The 21,101-nt window shown below is 41.6% G+C and overlaps 1 protein-coding gene across 1 annotated transcript in view; it reads left to right on the top strand.

Annotated features, from left to right (window-relative positions):
* PATJ (PATJ crumbs cell polarity complex component) overlaps positions 1 to 21,101 on the top strand; it is a 205,154-nt gene that overhangs the window by 130,487 nt on the left and 53,566 nt on the right. The window contains exons 29-30 of the mRNA XM_056844332.1: positions 4,284 to 4,375; positions 20,164 to 20,236. Coding sequence (XP_056700310.1) covers positions 4,284 to 4,375; positions 20,164 to 20,236 — 165 coding nt within the window. The remainder of the gene's footprint in view (positions 1 to 4,283; positions 4,376 to 20,163; positions 20,237 to 21,101) is intronic.

Below are 21,101 nucleotides of genomic sequence, written 5' to 3'. Positions count from 1 at the left end.
TCTGCCAAGGATAGTAGAATATTTTTCATGTTTAAAGCAATGTATTTACAGTACTGATTGGCTGATCTTCATGTCAGTCATAAACTAACTCCCCTCCCCTTTTCAAGGTGGGTCATGCTTAGGGCTGCTTGGCTGGCTCTTCTGTCAGTTGCTAAGTCTGGCCATTTTTTAAAATCCAAGCTCCAAACCTGTCCACTGTGTTTTAGTTCAGCACTGGTTCGACTTATCATTCCTTAAATAATTATTTTAAATGGGAAAATATGCAGTCAATAACAGAAATAAAATCAGGTTGATAGGCACTAATGTTAGAACATTTGTCTTCCTAATAGCAGAATTCATTAATACTGACACATCTGCTGCAGCATTCATGGCAATAGGCAGCATCATACTCCCCAGTTGCAACAGGGGTGGGGGAAATAGGTAATACAAAAGAGTCTAATTCAGTGATAAAGCTGTAATAGGCTTACAGTATATTTGTGAGAGCTGTGTTTTTTACAGGTTGAGTATCTCTTATCAGAAATGCTTGGAACCGAAGTGTTTTGGATTTCGAATTTTTTTTGGATAAGGAATACTCAATGGTGGGAAGACATGGCTACCAGCTACAAGGATGAAAATAGCCCCAAGAGAGAGCTGGAAGAGGGTTTGAGTCTGGGGGGCGGACTGCTTCCAGGTGAAAATTTCCCCCCTCCAGCCACTCACCCCTGTTGCTGACACTAAGGCTCAGTTTGACTGCTTCCATCGTCACCGCCAACTTGAAAAGCTGATGGGAGTCTTTTTATGCTTCCAGTCACTTTTTACGCTTCTAGCTTGCGCCTTTTAGGGGTGGGCAACCAACAAATTTGCAGGGCTGCCTGAGGCTGAGCTCGAACCACTGTACTGCAGTGCTTCATATTCTTTGTATGTAATGTTTGTCACCTGAAGATGGGTGTAGATATTTAGAACAAAGCTATGGAAGGGTAGTCTGTCTCTCAATTGAATGGTGAAGTGAAGTAGGAGTGAACTGCTTGAATCTTCTGCTTTACACTACCTTTTTTGAAATGGTTAGTCCTTGGATTGTTAAATGTTTGAATATGTCTTTGTGCTTGTAGGCAACTAAAAGTTTCAAAAAAGCACCAAGGGTCTTAATGGCACAAACTCCTTCTGGCCCTCCAGTGACAAGCACATGATTTGCATACCTAAGATCCCAAGTTCAGTCCCTTGGATTCTGAGTTTAAAGGTTTCTGTTAGCAGGAATGAGAAAGCCACCCCAAAGCCAAGTAGTCGGGCCTGAGCTAAAATGATTGCATTCAGTGCAGAAGAGCTTTGTACCCTATTTGCTTCTAAGTTTTCTCTTGCCACCTTCACACATTTTGCTTTGTTCCTCTTCCATTTCCCATGCTGTGACATTCCCTCTTGGTTACTTGGGTCTGACATAATGGTAAACTGTAGTGTGCTGCTATGCATCCCCAGTGTGATGACACAACTTCCAGTGTAACCCAGTTAAACAATAAGTTTTAGGTCAATGCAAGAATGTTGCCCTTGTGCGATGACATCACTTCCAGATTGCACCAGAAGTTCCGTCATCACACCAGGGGTATTAATCATACCCCCTAGCATAAGTCACTGCCTCTTCCATCTCCTGCCTGTTGCCAAGCCATGCCTGTAGGATAGGTTGAGAGACAAAATGGTTAGCCAAAGGTCACCAAGTGAGCTTCCATGATAGAATGGGAATTTGAATTTGGATCTCCTAAATCCCAATATGACACCCTAATCACTACCCCACACTGAACTGAGAAACTTGCTTGTTAAAACCTACCCATTCTTCTTTATTGGAAGAGAGATGTGTACTCTTTTTCTGAAGAGAGCTGAATGCAGAGCCTGGAGCTAAAACAATTTCAAAGGAGGTGAAAAGCTTCAGTTTCCTTTATAAATGATTCCCAGACTAATCATCCTCCATATTTTGATAATTTCCTCGTTCTTAAAATACTCCTGTAAGTTTTCCTTATCTTAAGGAACCACATCCACTTTCTATGAAATATTTATGATGTCACTACCACTCCAAAACCTATGCTTTGTTTTAAATCTCATTTTTCTGTTTTTAATCTTTATTGATTATAGCCTCTCAAGCTACTTAACTGATAGTTTCATTTATCTTTTCTTCCCTTTTGTTCTGTTACCCTTCTCTGACTCCTCTCCTTTATACATCTGTTCCTCATAAAAAAGCTCTGAGCTGATTTTAACGTTACAGTAAGTAATGGTTGTTTTCTTATGAAGCCTTCAAGAAAATGCTAAAGCATTTGAGTCTTTGATATCAATATCATATATCATAATATCAATATTATAAAATTACTGTGAAAAGACTAATGAATTCTGCAAAACTAGATGTTGATAGAATGTTGATAGAATTTCTGCTGATAAATGTAAATGTGGCTTGCTCTACATTCTCTTCTGAAGACACAATGGAACTCCTGCCTCACATTTCTCTTGGTTTGCTCTGTATTGGCATGCTGCTTGGCATTATGAGGTAAACTTCATGCTCTAAGTTTTGATGGATAGATGCAAAAAATGCCCCACTTAAAAGGCTTTACAAGATGAGACATCAAAGACCCGTGATCAGATCTCCCATATCTTTTAGCAGCTGTGTGGAAAGGAAGGGAATTAGATCAGGACACATCTCTAAAGAAGTTCACTTTTTCTCTTGTGCCATTCTTTATGTACATCACACTGATATCCCAAGCTGCTCTGTTCCCCAATAGGGAAACCGTACAGGTAACCAGTTTGTTTAGTTAGGGCTCTGCTTGTAATGTAAGGTCCTTTTCAAATTTGAGTAAAGGTATGGTATAGGAGAGAGCATGTTGTCTTTGGACGTGAGAACCCTGCTTGAGTTCGCTTCTCAGCCTTGAGCCATTCTGCCTCAGTCTAATTTGAAACAGGCTAAATGACACAAGGATGTATGGGAATATGCACAGTATTACATGCAGGTGCTGTAAGATGTTATATCCTTAGTTTAACAAAGGGCATTTCTCACAAAATAATTCCAGTTGTGAAAACAGAATTACTCCTACCATGAATGTGGGCAATATATAAAAAAGATTGCACTGGTGCATGCGGGGCTCTGGCCTGCTTTCTTAGGTTAATAGTTTGTATTGATTGTAGCCTGTTTTCTGTATTTTATATCCTGAGATTTCTTGAATAAATGTTGGTTTTTAATTGAATGTGTTTTATCACTGTTGTTTGGAGCAGAAACATAGTTATACCTTTTTTTAAAAATTCTGTTTGTTAATGTCACTATCCTGCTTCTGTCTATGTAGGATTCTTTCACTTTTCTACAGAAAGCTATATTCACCATTTTTCTGAATTGGCTATTATGATCCTGTTTCCTTTCGTTAGTTATGTTGTCATTTCCTTGACATAAGGAATGACTCTGCTATCACTGAAAATTAACATTTTCCTTCCTTAAGTTTATGACTGCCATTTCCTGTGAATCTAATGAAGTGGCCCTGAAAGCTTATGCCATAATAAATCTGTTAGTCTTTAAGTACCACCAGACTTTTTTGTTTTTGCAGAACAGACTAACATGGCTTCCCCTCTGGAATATATCAATTCCCAGTCTCGCTTGAAATATTTACGGAAAATGTTTAATTTGCTTGTGTGTACAAGTTTTTTAAGGGAAACCACATCAAAGCTAAGTCTTGCTTTATGTGGAGTGATGGCAGGCTGATCGGTTTCTGAGGAGGTATGCTGAAGGAGGTTAGCATTGACTATTTCACTCCACGTATTTTTGCACACTATCTTACTAAAATGCCGTAGCGCTTGAGGAAGACTCTTGTAGAATACTAATCTGTACTCCTGCAAGGGGAAAAAAAGTAATATAAGGCAAAACTCTGATATGGTTTGGCATTGCAGTAGGTTCACAGGAAATGGGATTACTATCACCTCCGTTTTACAGTGTGTGTGATTTTTATCTCTCACTTTCAGATTGCATTCAAAGTAGTGAATGGCACAATTTTAGCTTATATAATCAGTCTTATTCAGCAGATATAATTATTCCAATTGATCAAAACTTTATTCACACAGAGAGTTATTAGAGTAAAACTAAAACAAAAATCATGTTTCTCCAGGAAGTAAAAGACTCATACCTTTTACCTTTATCCTTGCTTGCTGGCTGGAAATGAGATTAAAAGAAAAAGGGTAGAGAAGAGAACATTTCCTGCAGAAGTGTGTGATAAAATTACAAAGCAATATGCAACCTTTTGTTTTTGCTTAATTAGTAATTATGTTTCATGTTCTTTTTTATAAAACAGATAAATAACCAGATCTTGTACGGGAGAAGTCACCAAAATGCTTCCGCAATAATTAAGACTGCCCCATCAAAGGTCAAACTGGTATTCATACGGTAAGAATGGCATAGCCAGTAACAATTAGATTTATCAAATCAGGGATTAGTGACCTGGTATGAGCTACGAACTGAGAAAAAGGGTGAATTTCCAAGTAAAATCGATAGCTGCTAAAATCTACTTTCAAGGGCAAGCCTTTTAAACGCTTGGCAATTTCTTGCACAATTGTTATGACAGCTAGTATGATTAATTGGTTAGAGTGTCTGACTAGCATGTGGGAGACTCTGGTTCAAATCCCTACTCTGTCTAGGAGCTTGCTAGGAAACCTTGGGTCGGTCATCGCCCTGATCCAACTTAAGATGCTGTGTACATGGAACCAAACTTATACACATATACACTGCTAACTGAATGTGGAACCACATACATAAATGGGTCCTGTGTGAGCCATTCCCTTTTTGAATCAAACAGCTGGGCAGGAAGAGGCTGGGCATCTGGATTCCCTGTCTCCACTGCTCCCTCTGCTAATTGGGATTTTGATCTTTTTGAAGGGATTTATTGGCTGCCATTTCAGTGAGAAAGGCAAGTTGTCTGACTGCTTTTTATTGACTGGACAGTGCTCAGGTCTTGTTTAGAAGTTTAATAAATGTTAATGTCGTTATTAATCCCTTAGCGACCATCTGCATCTGTTTATTAAAATATTTATACCCCACCATTCCTTTTCTTCAAAGCAGCTTACAAGTCATAATGAAAACATTTCAAATTAAAACCAAATAAAATAAAACTCCAGATACCTCCCTCCTTCCTAAAAAAAACCCTGCTATTCGTATCATGTAAGCATACAGTATGGCTAGAGGGCCAGTGAGAAAAAGACTTGCTGATTGAGAGCAAGACAACTTAAAGACTTTGGTCTGTGAAAATCATTCTGATGTAGAAAAAGAGCTCCCATTACAGAGGGAGCCAACACTATGTGTAGGGTTGCCAACTTCCAGGTACTAGCTGGAGATCTCCTGCTATTACAACTGATCTCCAGCCGATAGAGATCAGTTCACCTGGAGAAAATGGCCACTTTGGCAATTGGACTCTATGGCATTGAAGTCCCTTCCCCAAACCTGCCCCCCTCTGGCTCCACCCCAAAAACCTCCCACTGGTGGCGAACAGGGACCTGGCAACCTTACATATGAGGAATACAAAATGACAAGCTGCAACTGGAGAATTGAGCAGCACATGATTATTTGATTGATATGGACCGGATTTTATGAAACAAAGGGCGCTTTTACACATCCTGAATAATGCACTTTCAATGCACTTTAGGGATCATTTGCAAGTGGATTTTGCCATTTCACACAGTAAAATCCATTTGCAAAGCGCATTGACAGTGGATTGAAAGTGCATTGTTTGGCATATGTGAAAGTGCCCAAAGTGATGTTTTGAAGGAGTCTAGGGAATGAAAGTGAACTGTTCTCGGGGGAAATCTGGAGGGTGAGATATGGTAAGGCAGAAGACCAGCCAGCTTAAGTAGTTATAGGTTTGCTCCTTGGTTACAGAAAAGAGGTCATTTCCTATCATTTGGCCTAAAATGGCACCTTGTGGGAGTCAGAGCCATTGACAAGTGAATGTTGATGTTCTTAAATGGCTGTAGATGTTCCCTCAATTTGAAGCTTGTTTTTGAATGGGAACTTGAGGAAGGTGACTTCTCTAGCTGAGGGGCAGAGCAGATGTATATGTTTGTGTGGGCCCAATAAACAGATTGAGTCTGAAAGGTACAGACATAGCAGAGGGTGTCTAGAGAGCATGCACTGTGATTTGAAATGCAGGGTTTCTCCTTCTGGGGACCTTGTGTGAGGTAATGGATCTGCTGATCTGTGGAACTGCTTCTTTTTCTCTAACCATTGTATCTTAGTAAATAAAACAAATGTAAGATACCCTAAATATCCAGGGCTCTCTGCCATCCAAAGGAAGATGCTGCCCCTGAAAGCTTTGCTGCTGGGAAAGTAGGGAGTACATAACACTATTTTCAGACAGAACAGAGGAACTGTTACAGGGCACGTTCACCAGGGGTGTCTTCCACCAAAAGTTAAATACTAGGCTCCATTAATTTCTTTGGGACAGCTCCTACATAGGGTTGTGCATATCAATATACCTGAACAGAAAATAAACCCAAAATTAGCCATTTCGGCAATATTCGGGTTTTGGGTAGACCGAATACCTGGGTAGACCGAATACCCAACCCTGGAAATCTGCCCGAAGGCGAATAGGCAATTCCTGAAAAACCCTTTGCTTTGTTCAGCTAGTCACCTTTGCTCAGAAGTATGGCTCTGTGCTTTCTCCCATTTTTCTATCTTTTGACTGGTTTTGTTAGGGCCCCAGAGTTGGAGCCCTTTTGAGGTAGAGGTCGTGTAATTGGAGCCAATTTGGTCTGACAACTGTTCAGTGGGTTGATCTGCCATTCTGCATCAAGCATAAGGGTTATTTAGAAGATGGGGCTCACCCAGTCCTGTCCAGAGGATATACCCTCCAACTAAAAAATGGCTGCTTCTACAGCTACTTACCAGGCTTCTGAAGACTCCTCACCCGTGTGGATGAGCAATTTCCTTCGCAAGAGGTGCCTTGGTCATGACTTCAGCTAGCTCCGATATAACCCACCCCCATCACCACACACACATGAACACACATGAAGCGGCTTTATACTGAATCAGACCCTTGGTCCATCAAAGTCAGTATTGTCTACTCAGACTGGCAGCAGCTCTCCAGGGTCTCAGGCAGAGGTCTTTCACATGTGTGTGTAAAGTGCCGTCAAGTCGCAGCCGACTTATGGTGATCCCTTTTGGGGTTTTCATGGCAAGAGACTAACAGAGGTGGTTTGCCAGTGCCTTCCTCTGCACAGCAACCCTGGTATTCCTTGGTGGTCTCCCATCCAAATACTAACCAGGGCGGACCCTGCTTAGCTTCTGAGATCTGACGAGATCAGGCTAGCCTGGGCCATTTGCACATTCTTAATGAGATATCTTGGGGATGGGACCCAACACGAAATTCATTTATGTTTTATATACTACTTATGCCCTGAAGGTAATTTTATGCAATATCTTTAATAATTTTGTGCATGAAACAAAGTTGAACATATTAAGCTATCTTATACTGAATCAGACCCTTGGTCCATCAAAGTCAGTATTATCTACTCAGACCGGCAGTGGCTCTCCAGGGTCTCAGGCAGAGGTCTTTCACATCACCTACTTGCCTAGTCCCTTTAACTGGAGATGCCGGGGATTGAACCTGGGACCTTCTGCATGCCAAGCAGATGCTCTACCAGTGAGCCACAGCCCCTCCCCAAATTGTCAAATTGAAGGTTGGCCCAAGTAGAGGCTTCGTTTCCTCGCACCATCTCTTGAAATCAGATTTTTGATGACTATATTAAAGGACTGTTCATAGGATGTAATTTGCCACCAAAAGAAATGTTTTCTGTACCTTATTTTTCTTGCATTTAAGCCATTTCCCTCAGTTTGGCAGCTAATTTGCATGGGCATCATGTGCCCCAGATACGAAGGGAGCCCCAGATTTTGAGGCGCCAGCCTGCCAAACGGCTCTTTCTGCCAGTCTTCGGCACTGCTGAACTTCTGAACGTGAAAACCTATGGACAGCTCTGCTTGCAAATGCCTGAAGGATGGAGGCGACCCCTTTGCTGGCCCATAAAATTGGACCCCCTGTCCCAAAGTTCACCAAACTTAAATGGCCATCTAAGGAGAGTCCCTTGCAGCCATGCTGCAAATCTGGTGACTCTACCTCTAAAAATGCCCCCACAGGAGCTTCAAAAAAAAATCCCTATAGACTATAATGGGCCTGATTTTTTTTTGTAAACCCGGAAATAAGCCGAACACCCATATTTACCAGTATTGGTATTTGGCTTGTTCCGGGTTTACCAAAAAAATCGGGCTCAATAAACCCAAACTCTAAACTACCGATATTTTTTTTGCACGACCCTATTCCTACAGTAAAAATGGCATAGTCATTAAATCTTCCCATTACTTATGGTACTTAAAGTGCTTAGATCTTGATGGATTGTGTCCTAGATATAGTATAATGGCTAAAAGTGTATGCCACTGTTGAAAATCTTTTGTCTAAGTAACTTTAACCATCTCCACCATTCTGTAATATTCAGCCTTTAATACTTCAGCTTTAATACTAACTTACGTAACAGGATTGTTGTAAACATTGTTTTGAACCACTTGTAATATAACAATTATATTTAATACATTTTTTCAATTATGCACTGCGCTCCAAAGTGTAGACAAATCTCTCTCTCTCTCTCTCTCTCTCTCTCTCTCTCTCTCTCTCTCTCTCTCTCTCTAAAAGTAAGCTATGAAGTCCTATGGATGATCTACAAAACTGGGCTACAGAATTAATGTGTTTTTCTGTTTTTATCATTCACAGGGTTGTCACTTATCCAAATTCTCTTTCTGGCTGAATATTATAGAATTATGTCTGTGCGGTCCAGGCAAACCCATTTTGTTTTACTATGGTGTACCCTTGTGACATTACAACCTATTCACCAGGCACTTGTCATGGTTTTCTATAGCATGCACAGATTTTATAGTCTCATATTTTGTACTATTTTGACAAACAACATGTCTCCGCTATCTTGGTAGATGTTCACAGGTTTTAATTCCCTTGATATATTTAGGATGGTATCTGTGACTAGAAGCCAAGATGTTGAATTTTTGTTTTCCTCAGTCTCAGAGCTCATCAAGGAAAAATGTTAAACCTTCTTTGGTTTATGGAACCAAAAAAGAGAATTGCCAAATATCTGGACCTGTTGTCCTCCGCTAAAATCAATAGAAGAACGATGAGCAAGGCACGACTGCATCTCTTTTTGGTTCTCAGAGACTGATACTGAGCTTGAGCTCTGTAAAATTATAGAATATAAACATGGAATAAATCCATATCCTGTGTACTTGTGTCTTTAAGAGACAATGAGACCAATCCTATGCAGGGCTACTCAGCTAAGTCTTCTTAGGACTGCAGCCAATATATCTTCTAGTTACTATGTATGCATCTTTAGGTCTAATGTAGACCACAAATGACAATGGTAAAGAACAGTGCTAGTAAAATGAAGAATTACTTGCTATCCTTAGCAGGGCAAGTCATCCAAAGGAGATTAATGGTCTTGCCTGTAGCCTGTTCTTACTTTATTCAGCTACTGAAAATTAAATGTCATGTACAACCACTTAGTCTCCATTACTTAATTGCATGTGGAAAATGCCTGATATATAGCTGCACAGGCTAAAGCAGAAATATTTGAAATTGGATGTGAGAGGGATTTTTAAAAAAATTATTTATTTATTTGAAGCGTTTTTTCTTGTTCCTCTACAGATTGTAATCAAGATGACTCATATAACAATGATATGAGAGGGATTTGTTGTTGCATAGCACTATAAAAGACTGAGTACACATGACTTCTGTAATACTGTACCCATAGAATTTGTTTTGCATAGTAATAGGTAAACCCCCTTTCACTGTTCTTAGTGGACCTGATTGAAACACATTTGATTGTAAAACTTCCCGATGGCCATGGTTATCCATGCTCTGATTTCATCTAAACTAAATTACTGGAGTGTGCTCTACAGGGGGCTGCCTTCCAAAACTGTTTGGAAGCAAAATATTGTCGAAGGCTTTCAAGGTCAGAGTTCATTGGTTCTTGTAGGTTATCCGGGCTGTGTAACCGTGGTCTTGGTATTTTCTTTCCTGTCGTTTCGCCAGCAGTTGTGGCCGGCATCTTCAGAGGAGTAAATCTTCAGAGGAGTAACACTGTCCTTCAGTGTTACTCCTCTGAAGATGCCGGCCACAGCTGCTGGCGAAACGAAGGAAAGGAAAGAAAATACCAAGACCACGGTTACACAGCCCGGATAACCTACGAGAACCACTGTTTGGAAGCCTCTATTGGTCCAAAATGCAGCAATCAAGCTATTGTCAGGGCTTGGATACAGAGATTATAATCTTTGTAGCTGTTTTAATGGTCTTCTAGACTGAGGGCTATTTTATTGATATTGTTTTAGAAAGCTTAATGTTGTTATTTGTCCCTGGTAGGCTTGTGGTCTATTTTATGGGTTTCTTTAACACTGATAATTTTGTGTTAGTGGTTTAACTTTGCTACTGTGTTGTTTTTACTTTGTGTGTGTGTGAGAGAGAGAGGCGGCATATACATTTTCTAAATAAATATTAGCAGACTTAATGGTTGAGTGCTCATCAGTGCTCAAAACTTGACTAACCAAAGACCAGGTACAGGATTCTGCATACTAGAATACCCCATGAATATGCAGAAAAATATTACTTCGTAAAAAAAATTAAAAATAAAACTTCCTAAAAATGGCACGACAAAGATGACAAAGATCTTTATCTTTAAAATATAGAGAGCAATTGAGAGTCAATTAAAGAAGGAAACAAAAATCAAGCCTTAAAATGTATAGAAGGAGGAGGAGGAGATGGGCCCAAACACACACTCCATGATCTCTTGGGGTTCCCAGGAGACACACAAAGGGGTGTGCAAAAAACCCAAAAAAACAGTAAATTTCGGGTTCGCGATTATTGGGGCCAAATTTTTCTGTAAACCTGAAATAAGCCGAATTTCCATACCGGTAAATATGGGGATTCGGCTTATTTTCAAGTTTCCACTATTGAAAGCAATGGTGGGAAAGTTGGCATGGGCCCCTCCATAGAGATACATAGCAAAATTCACAGTAGAGATTCTGACCACGGCCACTTCACTATTTATTCTCTATGGAGGAGGATGGGGCAACCCCTTGCAGACCCCATAACTCCAGACCCCTGGACCCAATATTCACCAAACTTGGGGGTTCGGGCAAGGAGATTCCTTGTAGCTACTCTGCAAATTTGGGGGCTTGAACTCAAAAAATGCCCCTCTTCCCCAGGAGCTTCGCAAAGCCTGGGGAAAGTTGAACCCGGAAAAGCCAAATAATTACCCAGTTTTGGGAGGAATTTTAAATTCGGCTTTTGCTTTCTCCCCAGGCTTTGCCATTCGGTAAACCCGAACCCAAAATTTACCAAAATAGCTTTTTTTCGGAGGGGGGGATTTCAGTTTGGGTTGATTAATATGCACAGCCCTAGATACACACGCCATTTAGAAGCCTTTTTAGGACTGAAGTGGACAGCCACAAAATATACTGTGAAGAATGCAAAAGCCTTAGGATGCTGCTTTTTAACTCAATTAATTGTACAAGAATCCCTTACCTTACATATGCATATTAACATGGCCTAACCTCAAACTTAATTTAGAAAATTTACATGTTCAGCTATAAGCCTTTAAATTACAAGTATGTGGATATGTGAAGTGCCTCTACTGGAAGGATAGTGTTTGAGGTTATGTCGGGAACCATGAAAACATTGGATCTATGATTAACATTTTACATGTGCAAGTAATTCTTTTTAGTATGCTGAAGCAGAGTGATTAATGTGCATGAGTATGAGTGAATTCATTTAAGGAGAATTGTAGCACCTCAGTATGGAAGACTGAATCATTCAGATGGCTTTATGCTGAATTTTTGTTGCCACCTTGACTTTCAGATGTGTTTTTCAATCCCCTCATCTGTCAGCTTGTTTATCTATTTATTTAAATATGAGTATCCTTCCTTCAGGCTAAACAGTTAGTTGGGGACAGGTAATGACATATTAAAATTACAATAATGAAATATACAATTCACACAACATTAAAACAATAGCAGATAAAAGCTAATTGATACAAATTATTCAAAACTAGAAATACAGTAGAAGCCATTTAAAAGCTGCAGACCTGTAAGCATAAATTCATACCAAGGGAGTGGGTAAGGGATAGCCACTCATCTAAAAGCTATCAAAGAGAAGTTGTCTTCCCTTTAGTTATAAATAGATTATGATTTACAGTTGTAGAGAGAGCTGTGCAAAGGCCATTTATTGTTTGCAGCACCATTTAAAATGTGCCTTTACTTTGAAAGGGGCCCCCTTTGAAGCAGGACTCAGTTCATTTGAATATGTACAGTTACAGCAGGAGAATATTATGAGCAGAAACCTCTTTTTACCCAGCGTTTGAAATCCTGGGAGAAATATGATTATATGAATAAGAAATGAGGATCTTTTAAAAATGATATACAATACAAATTTAATAGCAATAGGAGGAGGCAGATGGCAAAATTGTGTTGTAAAAGCATGAGGTATCTAAAGGTCGCCTAAAGAAGGAACTAGAGATGTGCATTCAGAATGTGACTAATCAAAATCTGACCCCAAAAAAGGCCCCGTCCATTAACCTTGGAAGAGTAACCAGTATGAATGAAATTATCTTTGTCTTCAGATCTGAATCAACAGGGCCGGATCTGGCTACTTTTCTGGCAGCAGCACAATGTCTGCATTGCACCCAGCTTTGAGTTTCTATTTTCCTGCACCAACTTAAAATTTCAGTTTCTCTCGGGCAAGAGGGCTACTCAGCAAATATGTGTCTGACAGGAATGCCATTCCTGTCCCACCCCCAATCGCATTAGCTCACTGGCTCAGGGAGGACTCTAATTTTATGTAAGTAGGGTGCTTCTTATCAGAGCCATCCCAGCTATCTGATGTTAGATTGAAGGTAAGGGTATGCAAAAGCATTGTTTGCACGCACTTAAAGAAGGTGTGGGAAATGGGAATAGAGAAGTTTGAGGCTTGTCAAAAACAAGGAAAAGTATAGATGCACCTCACAGTAGGGCAGTCCTACCTGCTTTCCAGAATGTAGGGTAAACGTTCCATCCTCCCAGAGGTTTAAGGAACAACAACACAGCTAACTGAGAGGTCTGTGATGATCAGATTGCTGAATGTGAGATTCCTCACTGAGAATCTCAGATCTCTCCTTTTCTAAAAGCAGCCATTATGTTTGAACACACATGAAGCTGCCTTGTAGTAAATCAGACCATTGGTCCATCAAGGTCATTACTGAAGGACTTTCACATCACCTACTGCCTGGTCCTTTAACTGGAGATGCAGGGATTGAACTTGCTACCTTCTGCATGCTAAGCAGATGCTCTGCCACTGAGCCACAGCCCTACCGTACTTACCATACAAAGTGAGGATTGTTACACTGTCAATGAAGTCCTAGGATCACTTCCCTGGGAGTAAGCGTCACTAACTAGACTTGAATAGGATTCTGGGTAGACCTGCTTAGGATGACATTGTGTGCTCAACTCTGCAGTCGCACAGGTTGTTTTCAGTATTCTTGTGCGCTCAAGGCCAACCATGTGCACAGCTGGTTAGATTTACGAATCAAACTAGTTTATTACGCATAATAGCACACTACAGTAACAGCAGCAAATGAAAGCATGCAAGACACATCATATTACCTGAGCCACAGGAATCAAGGACACCATTTTTCTGTTCCTTTTGGTTGGCCCCTGGGGAGGTCAGAAAACCCCTGTGGCTGTCCCAAGTCTCTGCCTGGTGCTGCTGCCCCCTTTCCTCACTCTCCAGGGTTGCCAGAAACCAACTGGGTACCACCCTTTGCTGCCAGCAACTCTGAGAGTGTCTCCTAACTCCATCCTAACATCCATCCTAAGTTGGATGTCTCGCACATTGTACCAGTGCTGCTGTTTAGTGGCTTTGCCTAGTTATCATGCCTCCCGCTATACTCCTACAAACGAATGTGGGAGCAGTCTATTGTAACTTAACAATTCCCAGCTATTATGCTCTAGGGATGGTCAGCTTACCAGCTGCTTCTCCCGATTGCCACATTTCAGATAGCAAGACTGAATAGGCATGGCGTTTTTCCAGAGATCAGGCTTATAGTATTCAAAATATATGCAAGTTTAATAAGTTATAAAAAATATAACACACATTATGTTCAAGCCTTTCAGGCTGAGCAAGGGAGCAAAGAAAAGAAGTAAACACACAGGCCCCTTTCCTTACCCAACTCTCAGTACTGATCCTAAACTATGTTTAATTAGGGCAGGCTAGCTTTACTTGAAGATGTGTAGTTTAAAGTTCATCATTACCTTGGTTCTCATGGTTAGGACTTCTTCCCATTGCCACGTGGACAAGATGGAGGCCCTGGGTAAAAGATTAGTCCATCATGGTTTGGTCCATTTGAGGAGCTGGCAGGAGAGTAAGAGAGCTTCTTCGTCATGCTCTGAGTTTAACAGTGCATTCCTGAGCGGAATGCCTGCACCGGGCTTAGGAGGCAACGCGGCTGTGCAGCCTCCAAAAGAGCTTTCGGCTCTGCCGAAGCCTCCTCCTGGCGCAAAAAATCTGTGGAACCCTCATAGGGTTGCATGGGACATAGGTGGCGTATCTTGGCAAAGAAAGGGGCATTCCCAGGCGGAAATGGCTTAGGAGGCCGCCTAACGGCAGCCCTGCCGCCAGCCTGGCACCGGTACATCCAGGGAATGTCTCCCAGGACGCCATCACTCCCCAGGAATGCCTCCCAGAATGCCGGCGCAGCCTTTGCCACCATTCGGACACCACTGGAAGGCCCTGTCGGCATCCCGGGGCGGCGTGGCACTGGTGGGGGGGGGGCAGACGCTGATGCAGGCCCTTCCCGGCCTCCTACGGGACTTTCGTCCTGGACGCCGGCGCAGTTCAGGAATGCGCTGTAAATAACCCCTCTGTCTCTCTCCCTCCCCCACAGGGGATGACCTTACTGTCCCTTTGTGTCCCAGCCAAAGGAAGAGTTTTTGTTCTCTCACTAGTCTTCCCAGCTTTATGTCTTGGGGTGTGACTTATTAGCAGGCTGTGGGATAGTAAACTATTGTCCTGCTTTGGCCAGAGTCATAAGGATAACCTAATGCTTGACACTTGTTAGCTCCTTCCTGCAACCCCTTCCTTTCTATTAGCTATGAGTTTGCAGCTGGGTTCCTGAGAATACACAGAGTGTGGTCCAAATGTCTGAAATGGTGGGGTGAATTCTTGGGTGGTTTTTCTATACACTCTCAAAGGTATTTCTATACTCTGTCAAAGATAGGTCATTTTGGAGGACTTTCATTCATAGGGTTGCCATGAGTCGGAAGCGACTTGACGGCACTTAACACGACTTGACACACACAGATTTCTATACACCATCTAAAACCACAAGGTGGCCAGCTGTTCATTTCAGAGGTGGACAGCACATCTGTTGTTCCCAGAAATGGCAGGGAAGAGGGCAGCACCCACAGTCATGCCTAGCTTTGCTCCTGTGGCACTGAAATTGGAGAGCAAAGAAACAAACTTGGTTTCTGGGAGTGATATCTCTCTGGATTTCTTTTGCCTTCAAGGAACGTGTCAGAAGTTCAGTTACACCTTTTCCTTATAACCATCTCTTCCACTCATAGCCTGACCACATTTTGTCCAAGGCAAGCTTACTTTCACCTGTATACGTGCAGGAAGGCAAAAGCTTAATCAAAATTTAACATTGCTTAGCGGCTAGGGTTCCCAGCTGCCTTGTAATGGCAAGCAATCACCCACCAATTCATGCAGCTGCCTGTTGACCCTCAGCTGGTGGGCAGGTGGAAGCGATCTGCGCACCCAGCACAATGATGTCACTTCCAGGTTGACGCAGTGTGGCATTGGGCTGGGGATGCTCTAGCACTCCCCCCAAAAAAACTCTTTGGAAACCATAGTTTTGGGAGAGAGTGATAGAGCCTCCCCTGCATGATACCAGCGCTTCTGCATCAACCCAGAAGTTCTGTCATTCGCTGGGCATGCAGATTGTCGCCCCTGAACCCCCTTCCATGTAACGCCCACTGGTTGCCAAGAGGAATCTGGCAACCCTATTAGCTGCTCATGTTTCCACCTTCCTCCTTACTATTTTTGTATATTGCGTCACGCAGCTGTTTCTATTCTAATTATGACTTTGCAGAAACTGTTATCCAATTTTTTAGGCATTCATTCAGAGGAACTCCCCAAGAATGAACATCTGGACTCTAGCCAGTTTAACCACTAATTGCTTGACCTATTTCTTGCTTCCAGATGCTTACTAGAGGGTCTTCCAGTAACTGGCTCTTTCTAGTTTAACTGCATTTAGCAAATTACCTTCTCAAAATATAGGCCTCTTTTTACTGGAGAAAATCTTCCTTTTCTCAGCTACAGCCTCTGAGCTTTTAGTTCCTTAGCCAAGTTAATATTTGGTTCTGAATTAGGGGTTCCTGGACCCCTAAATTCTGGGGCAACTATGTTATAAGACTGGCCTATTTTATTTCAAAAATTGAACATGTGGTAAGGAAGCATTTGGAGCATGTGCTAAGGAAAGTAAAGCCCAGACCCTCCTACAGCTTTTTCCAAACATGTGCCCTGGCTCCTCAGCGGATACCAGCAAAGTTAAGCGAGGCATGGGCTGGAAAGAAAACGCTGAAGTGAATGAGCAGGGTTCATATATGTGGGCAGGGATCAGCTTGGTGCCAGACAACAATTACTGGGGGTTACAAAGCTTTTAGATTTGCTGATGGATTCTCATCAGGAAGAGCTGCATCCTAACTGGTTTGTATGCTTGGAAAAACAAATGAGCAAGCACATTCCTGTTTAACATGCTGTACTGGCTAACTGATAGGTGACTGGAAATTGAAGTCAGCTGAAAATCATGTGCACTTTCATGGTGCACGTTTCTGTAGGCACTTGTTGTGCACTTGATAACCCTGATCACTGCAGTTCATTTTAATCTCTGGCTGCACCAAAGCCTGGAAGGGAATGTGGAAAGGAGAAGTATATTTTAGGACATATAGTCAGTACACGGGAAATGGGGTTATAACCCTGAGATGTAACCTGAGCAATGGCATAAAACAGGTATTAAAGTAACATTAAATTAGTCTGGTGTAGGGGTTAGACTGCCTGACTAGAAGAGACCCTGGTTCAAATCCCTACTCTGCCATGGAAGCTCGCTGTGAGACCTTGGGCCAGTCACACACACTCTGTTTAACATACCTCACAGGGTTGTTATGAGGATAAAATGGAGGAGAGAATGTTGTAAGCTGCTTTGGATCTCCATTGGGGAGAAAGGTGGGGAATAAATGAAGTAAGTAAATAAATAAATGAGTATTCTCTTTGCTTGGAGAAACCAGACATGTTTTCAAAACTGCAAAAAAACCTGATGCTTGATTTCTCAGGGCCAAAATAAATGTGACAGAGAACTCATGGCTTCAATGTGTTGGCTGTCACCATTTTAAAATGATTATAAAATGCCACAAGGGACTGATTCTAATTGGGCCCGCAGACCTCCCCCCCCCTGCTTTTTCAAGTGCCAAAACAGCTGCAGGAGTGTGTGTACCCCCACCTCTGCTGCTCTTTTGCCACTTGTGAGGAAGAGCTTGCGCCATGACCTTGCTGCAATTTATAGTCTCTTTAAAATGGTGGCCACAAGTTCTCTCTCACATTCAGTTTGGCTCTTAGAGGCCTAGCAAAGGCAGCAAAACTGGTATAGTGCTGCTACCAACTTTTCATTGGCTGTCGAAGGCTTTCACAGTCTGAGTTCATTGGTTCTTGTAGGTTATCCGGGCTGTGTGACCGTGGTCACACAGCCTGGATAACCTACAAGAACCAATTTTTTATTGGCTCTTTGCCAGCAGCAGCCTCACACTGCAAAGTGTACTACATTCTATGGCATCGGCCAGCTGCTTTTTTGTAAAGAACTTCTTATTTGTGAGAATTTTAAATTTCAGGAACAGAACTCTTAACGGTCCACAACTGTCCACGAGTACCCCTCGTGCTAGTTCAAGGTTGAGTCATGGAACCTGCCATAGACATTGAAATGACTGATTATGGCACTACATATAGATTCATTTGCCATGATCTTGTTTATCGATAAGTACCATCATATCTAATTCTGAAGTCCAGGCCTCATGCAGGTAACAACAGCCCTATGATGGGATTGGGGCAGAGGGGAGATCTATTTCTGAATGTTGGGGGGGGGGAACGTCCAGGCATACATAAAGCTACAACCTGCCTCCCCTAATCCCATTTTGAGATATTCCCCTCCTAAAACAGAGTTGTTGCAGTCTGCCCAAAGGAACACTCAAGCGTTCAGTTGTCACACGTCCTGGAAGGATGTGCTGTCAGTCTCAAGTTCAGCTGGAGAACCTCAAGGGAGATCTGAGAGGGTGATAAGTGGGCATTGGGAGTGCTGGGCAGGGACAGGTGGGATCTGAGGGAATGTGACATGGGAATATGAGGGAGTGGGGATGAGAGTAGGGTGTGTGGGGAGTAGTAGCCTGGGAGAGGAAGAAAGAAGGGAAACATAAGGGCTGCATAATGGGGAAAGGCAGTTAAGGGGTGTTGTAGAGGCATTTGAAGGGTGTCTGTTATATGCTGTGTTCACAAATTCAGTGTGTGGAAACCTAATAACAGAGCTGGTAACTTGTTTTAGATTTTAGCCAATTTTTTCCTGTACTCTCACTGACTGGCCATGTTGCCAAGTTTTGCTGGGGAGATTAGAGGTTGCCTGTTTTCATATGGACTGAATCCATGGCCATTAAGGTCTTTTGAGATATATATTTGAAATTGTGCACGGGGAATGCAGACTCCGAATCTTTTTTACATGGTGAATACCAGGCCTTGCTTTGTAAAACATGAGATGAATATTTACCATGTAAAATTGAAATGTTAGCAATCATTTTACTAAATTTAATCCATCAAATGAGGATTGGTCCTTAGTGTTTAAGGACACAAATCGTAAACGTTCACCTCGCTTCTTCCAAATACCTTTCAACAGGATTTTCACCATGCAAGATTATTTCCGCTGGTTAGAAATTCATAAGTTCAGACGAGCTTTCTTATTGACAAGATGTAATGCCCTAGATGCAGCCGAGACACAAGGGCGATACAATAAAATTATTGCAGAAGAACGAAAATGCCCATTTTGTCCAGATCAAATAGATTCCCTAGCCCACATTGTTTTAGCATGTCCACAAAATAATATTGCACGAAATAAATATATCATTCCCTGAATAAAACAGCTGAAGACGCTTTCTGAGAAGCGAATACTGTGTTATCTGCTGTCAAATAGATTGGTCAATTGCGTGAGAGATGTGGCAAATTTTCTGTTTATAGTGTCAAGAAAAAATTAAATTTCATTTCCCCTCTTTAAAGTGTGAAGTGGTTGATGGATAGCCAGTGGCTGTTAAATCTAGGGAAAGAGAGAAAAATTACATCATTATCATCATCAACCTTTAATAGGCATAGTTCAAAAAACATCTCATACAGATTCTCACAATCAAAGTCCAGTCACACCAACCCAAGATGAACAAACCAGGGCCCCTATCAGGCTTAGAAATATACAGAATATATAAAATACAAATAAATATGAAATATATAAAATATACCACATTATTGGAATTAAGCAAAAGGTTAAAATAAACTGCCCGTCCAGCCGGACAGTGATACAATACAATAAACAATAATAGTCATAATCATTGACCATTGACTAAAAATTACATGACAGTAAGGCAGTGCGCCATGGCCCCTGACTGACACAGTGACACCAGTTAGGTTCATAAAAATGATAGGTAGTTCATGTAACTGCGCGTGTAGCTAAAACATGCAAATGACTGCTGCCCTCTAGATTTGCAGTGTAGCTTTTAGTACTTAATATCTCATCTGTTTTTCTGCTCTAAGCAAAATAAAGGAACATAGTTACAAGGGATAAGTATCCTATTCTGAAGGTCATAGATATGGCACATCAAGCATGATGAATCCATGTGGGTCTAGGTCTGGTCAGGAGCTGGATGGGAGCCCTCCTGGGAATTGAGTTAAGCTCAGTGAAGGTCTGGATAGAAGTGTAGTCTGAATAAAGGAAAGTAACAAAGGGGAAATGGAAGGCTTGACTGGTTATTTCACATTTGTCTAGCATGCATTTTATTGATTTTTTTCCCTCACTTTACAGCAACGATGAAGCATTTAACCAGATGGCTGTTGCTCCTTTCCCATTGCCTTCTAGCTCCCAGTCTTCCATTGAGGTAAAATGTTTTTTTAAAAATCTGTTTCCTAATTGAGGGAGATTAATCCTAATTAGCAAATGTAATAGAATTCCAGATATCAATCTAATTAAACCCATCAAAAAGCACATGACTTTCCCATCTTGATAAAGTAGCTGTATGGTACAAAGCAGTAGACACTGTCTTTCTTCATGAGACTGTTGTTAAATAACCCAGAGACTGTTGCAGCTGGTTCAGGAATGTGTCTTATGTTGCAAATCAGATCTGTTTGAGTAATTTACAGTTCAATCCTAAGAACACTTCCCTGGGAGTAAGCTCCACTGAATCGACCTGAGTAGGATATGAAGTAGACTTGCTCTCTCAGTAGTTAACTAGAGATGAATTTGGCTAAGGAAATGGCCTCTCAAACACTTTTTACTTTGTCATATCAAGGGGTCAGCAGACCAGTTACCAGAGGCAGCCAATGTTTTTTTCAGTGTTTTTTTCAGCAGTGGGTTTACTGAGCATTTGTTCCATGTGTGATAAGGATCAAATGCTTACAGATACCATGAAACTGGTGTAGAAAATATCTATGTAAAGTGAAGGGATGGCTAATGTTTTGCTTGTGCTTCTCCATTATGGGAAATAAACCAATTATTTTTGCACTAGCTTCTGTTTCTTCCTGCCAAATTTTCCCCATTAAAATTAACACATTTTTCAACAGGTGTTTTGGTCCCAGTCACCAAAAAATGCAACATCTGCCTGTGAAGTAACTTATATGCCAGCAAACAAAATGTGGGGTGGGGGTGGAGACAAGGGATCTACTTGACCTGACACCTCCTGGACAACGGTCCCTCCCAACGTACACATCCCTGGCAATGCACATATTTGTATAGTATAGTCAATG

Source organism: Euleptes europaea, chromosome 2 (assembly GCF_029931775.1).
Source record: "Euleptes europaea isolate rEulEur1 chromosome 2, rEulEur1.hap1, whole genome shotgun sequence".
NCBI lineage: Eukaryota > Metazoa > Chordata > Lepidosauria > Squamata > Sphaerodactylidae > Euleptes > Euleptes europaea.
This window is presented reverse-complemented; position numbering and strand designations above follow the sequence as displayed.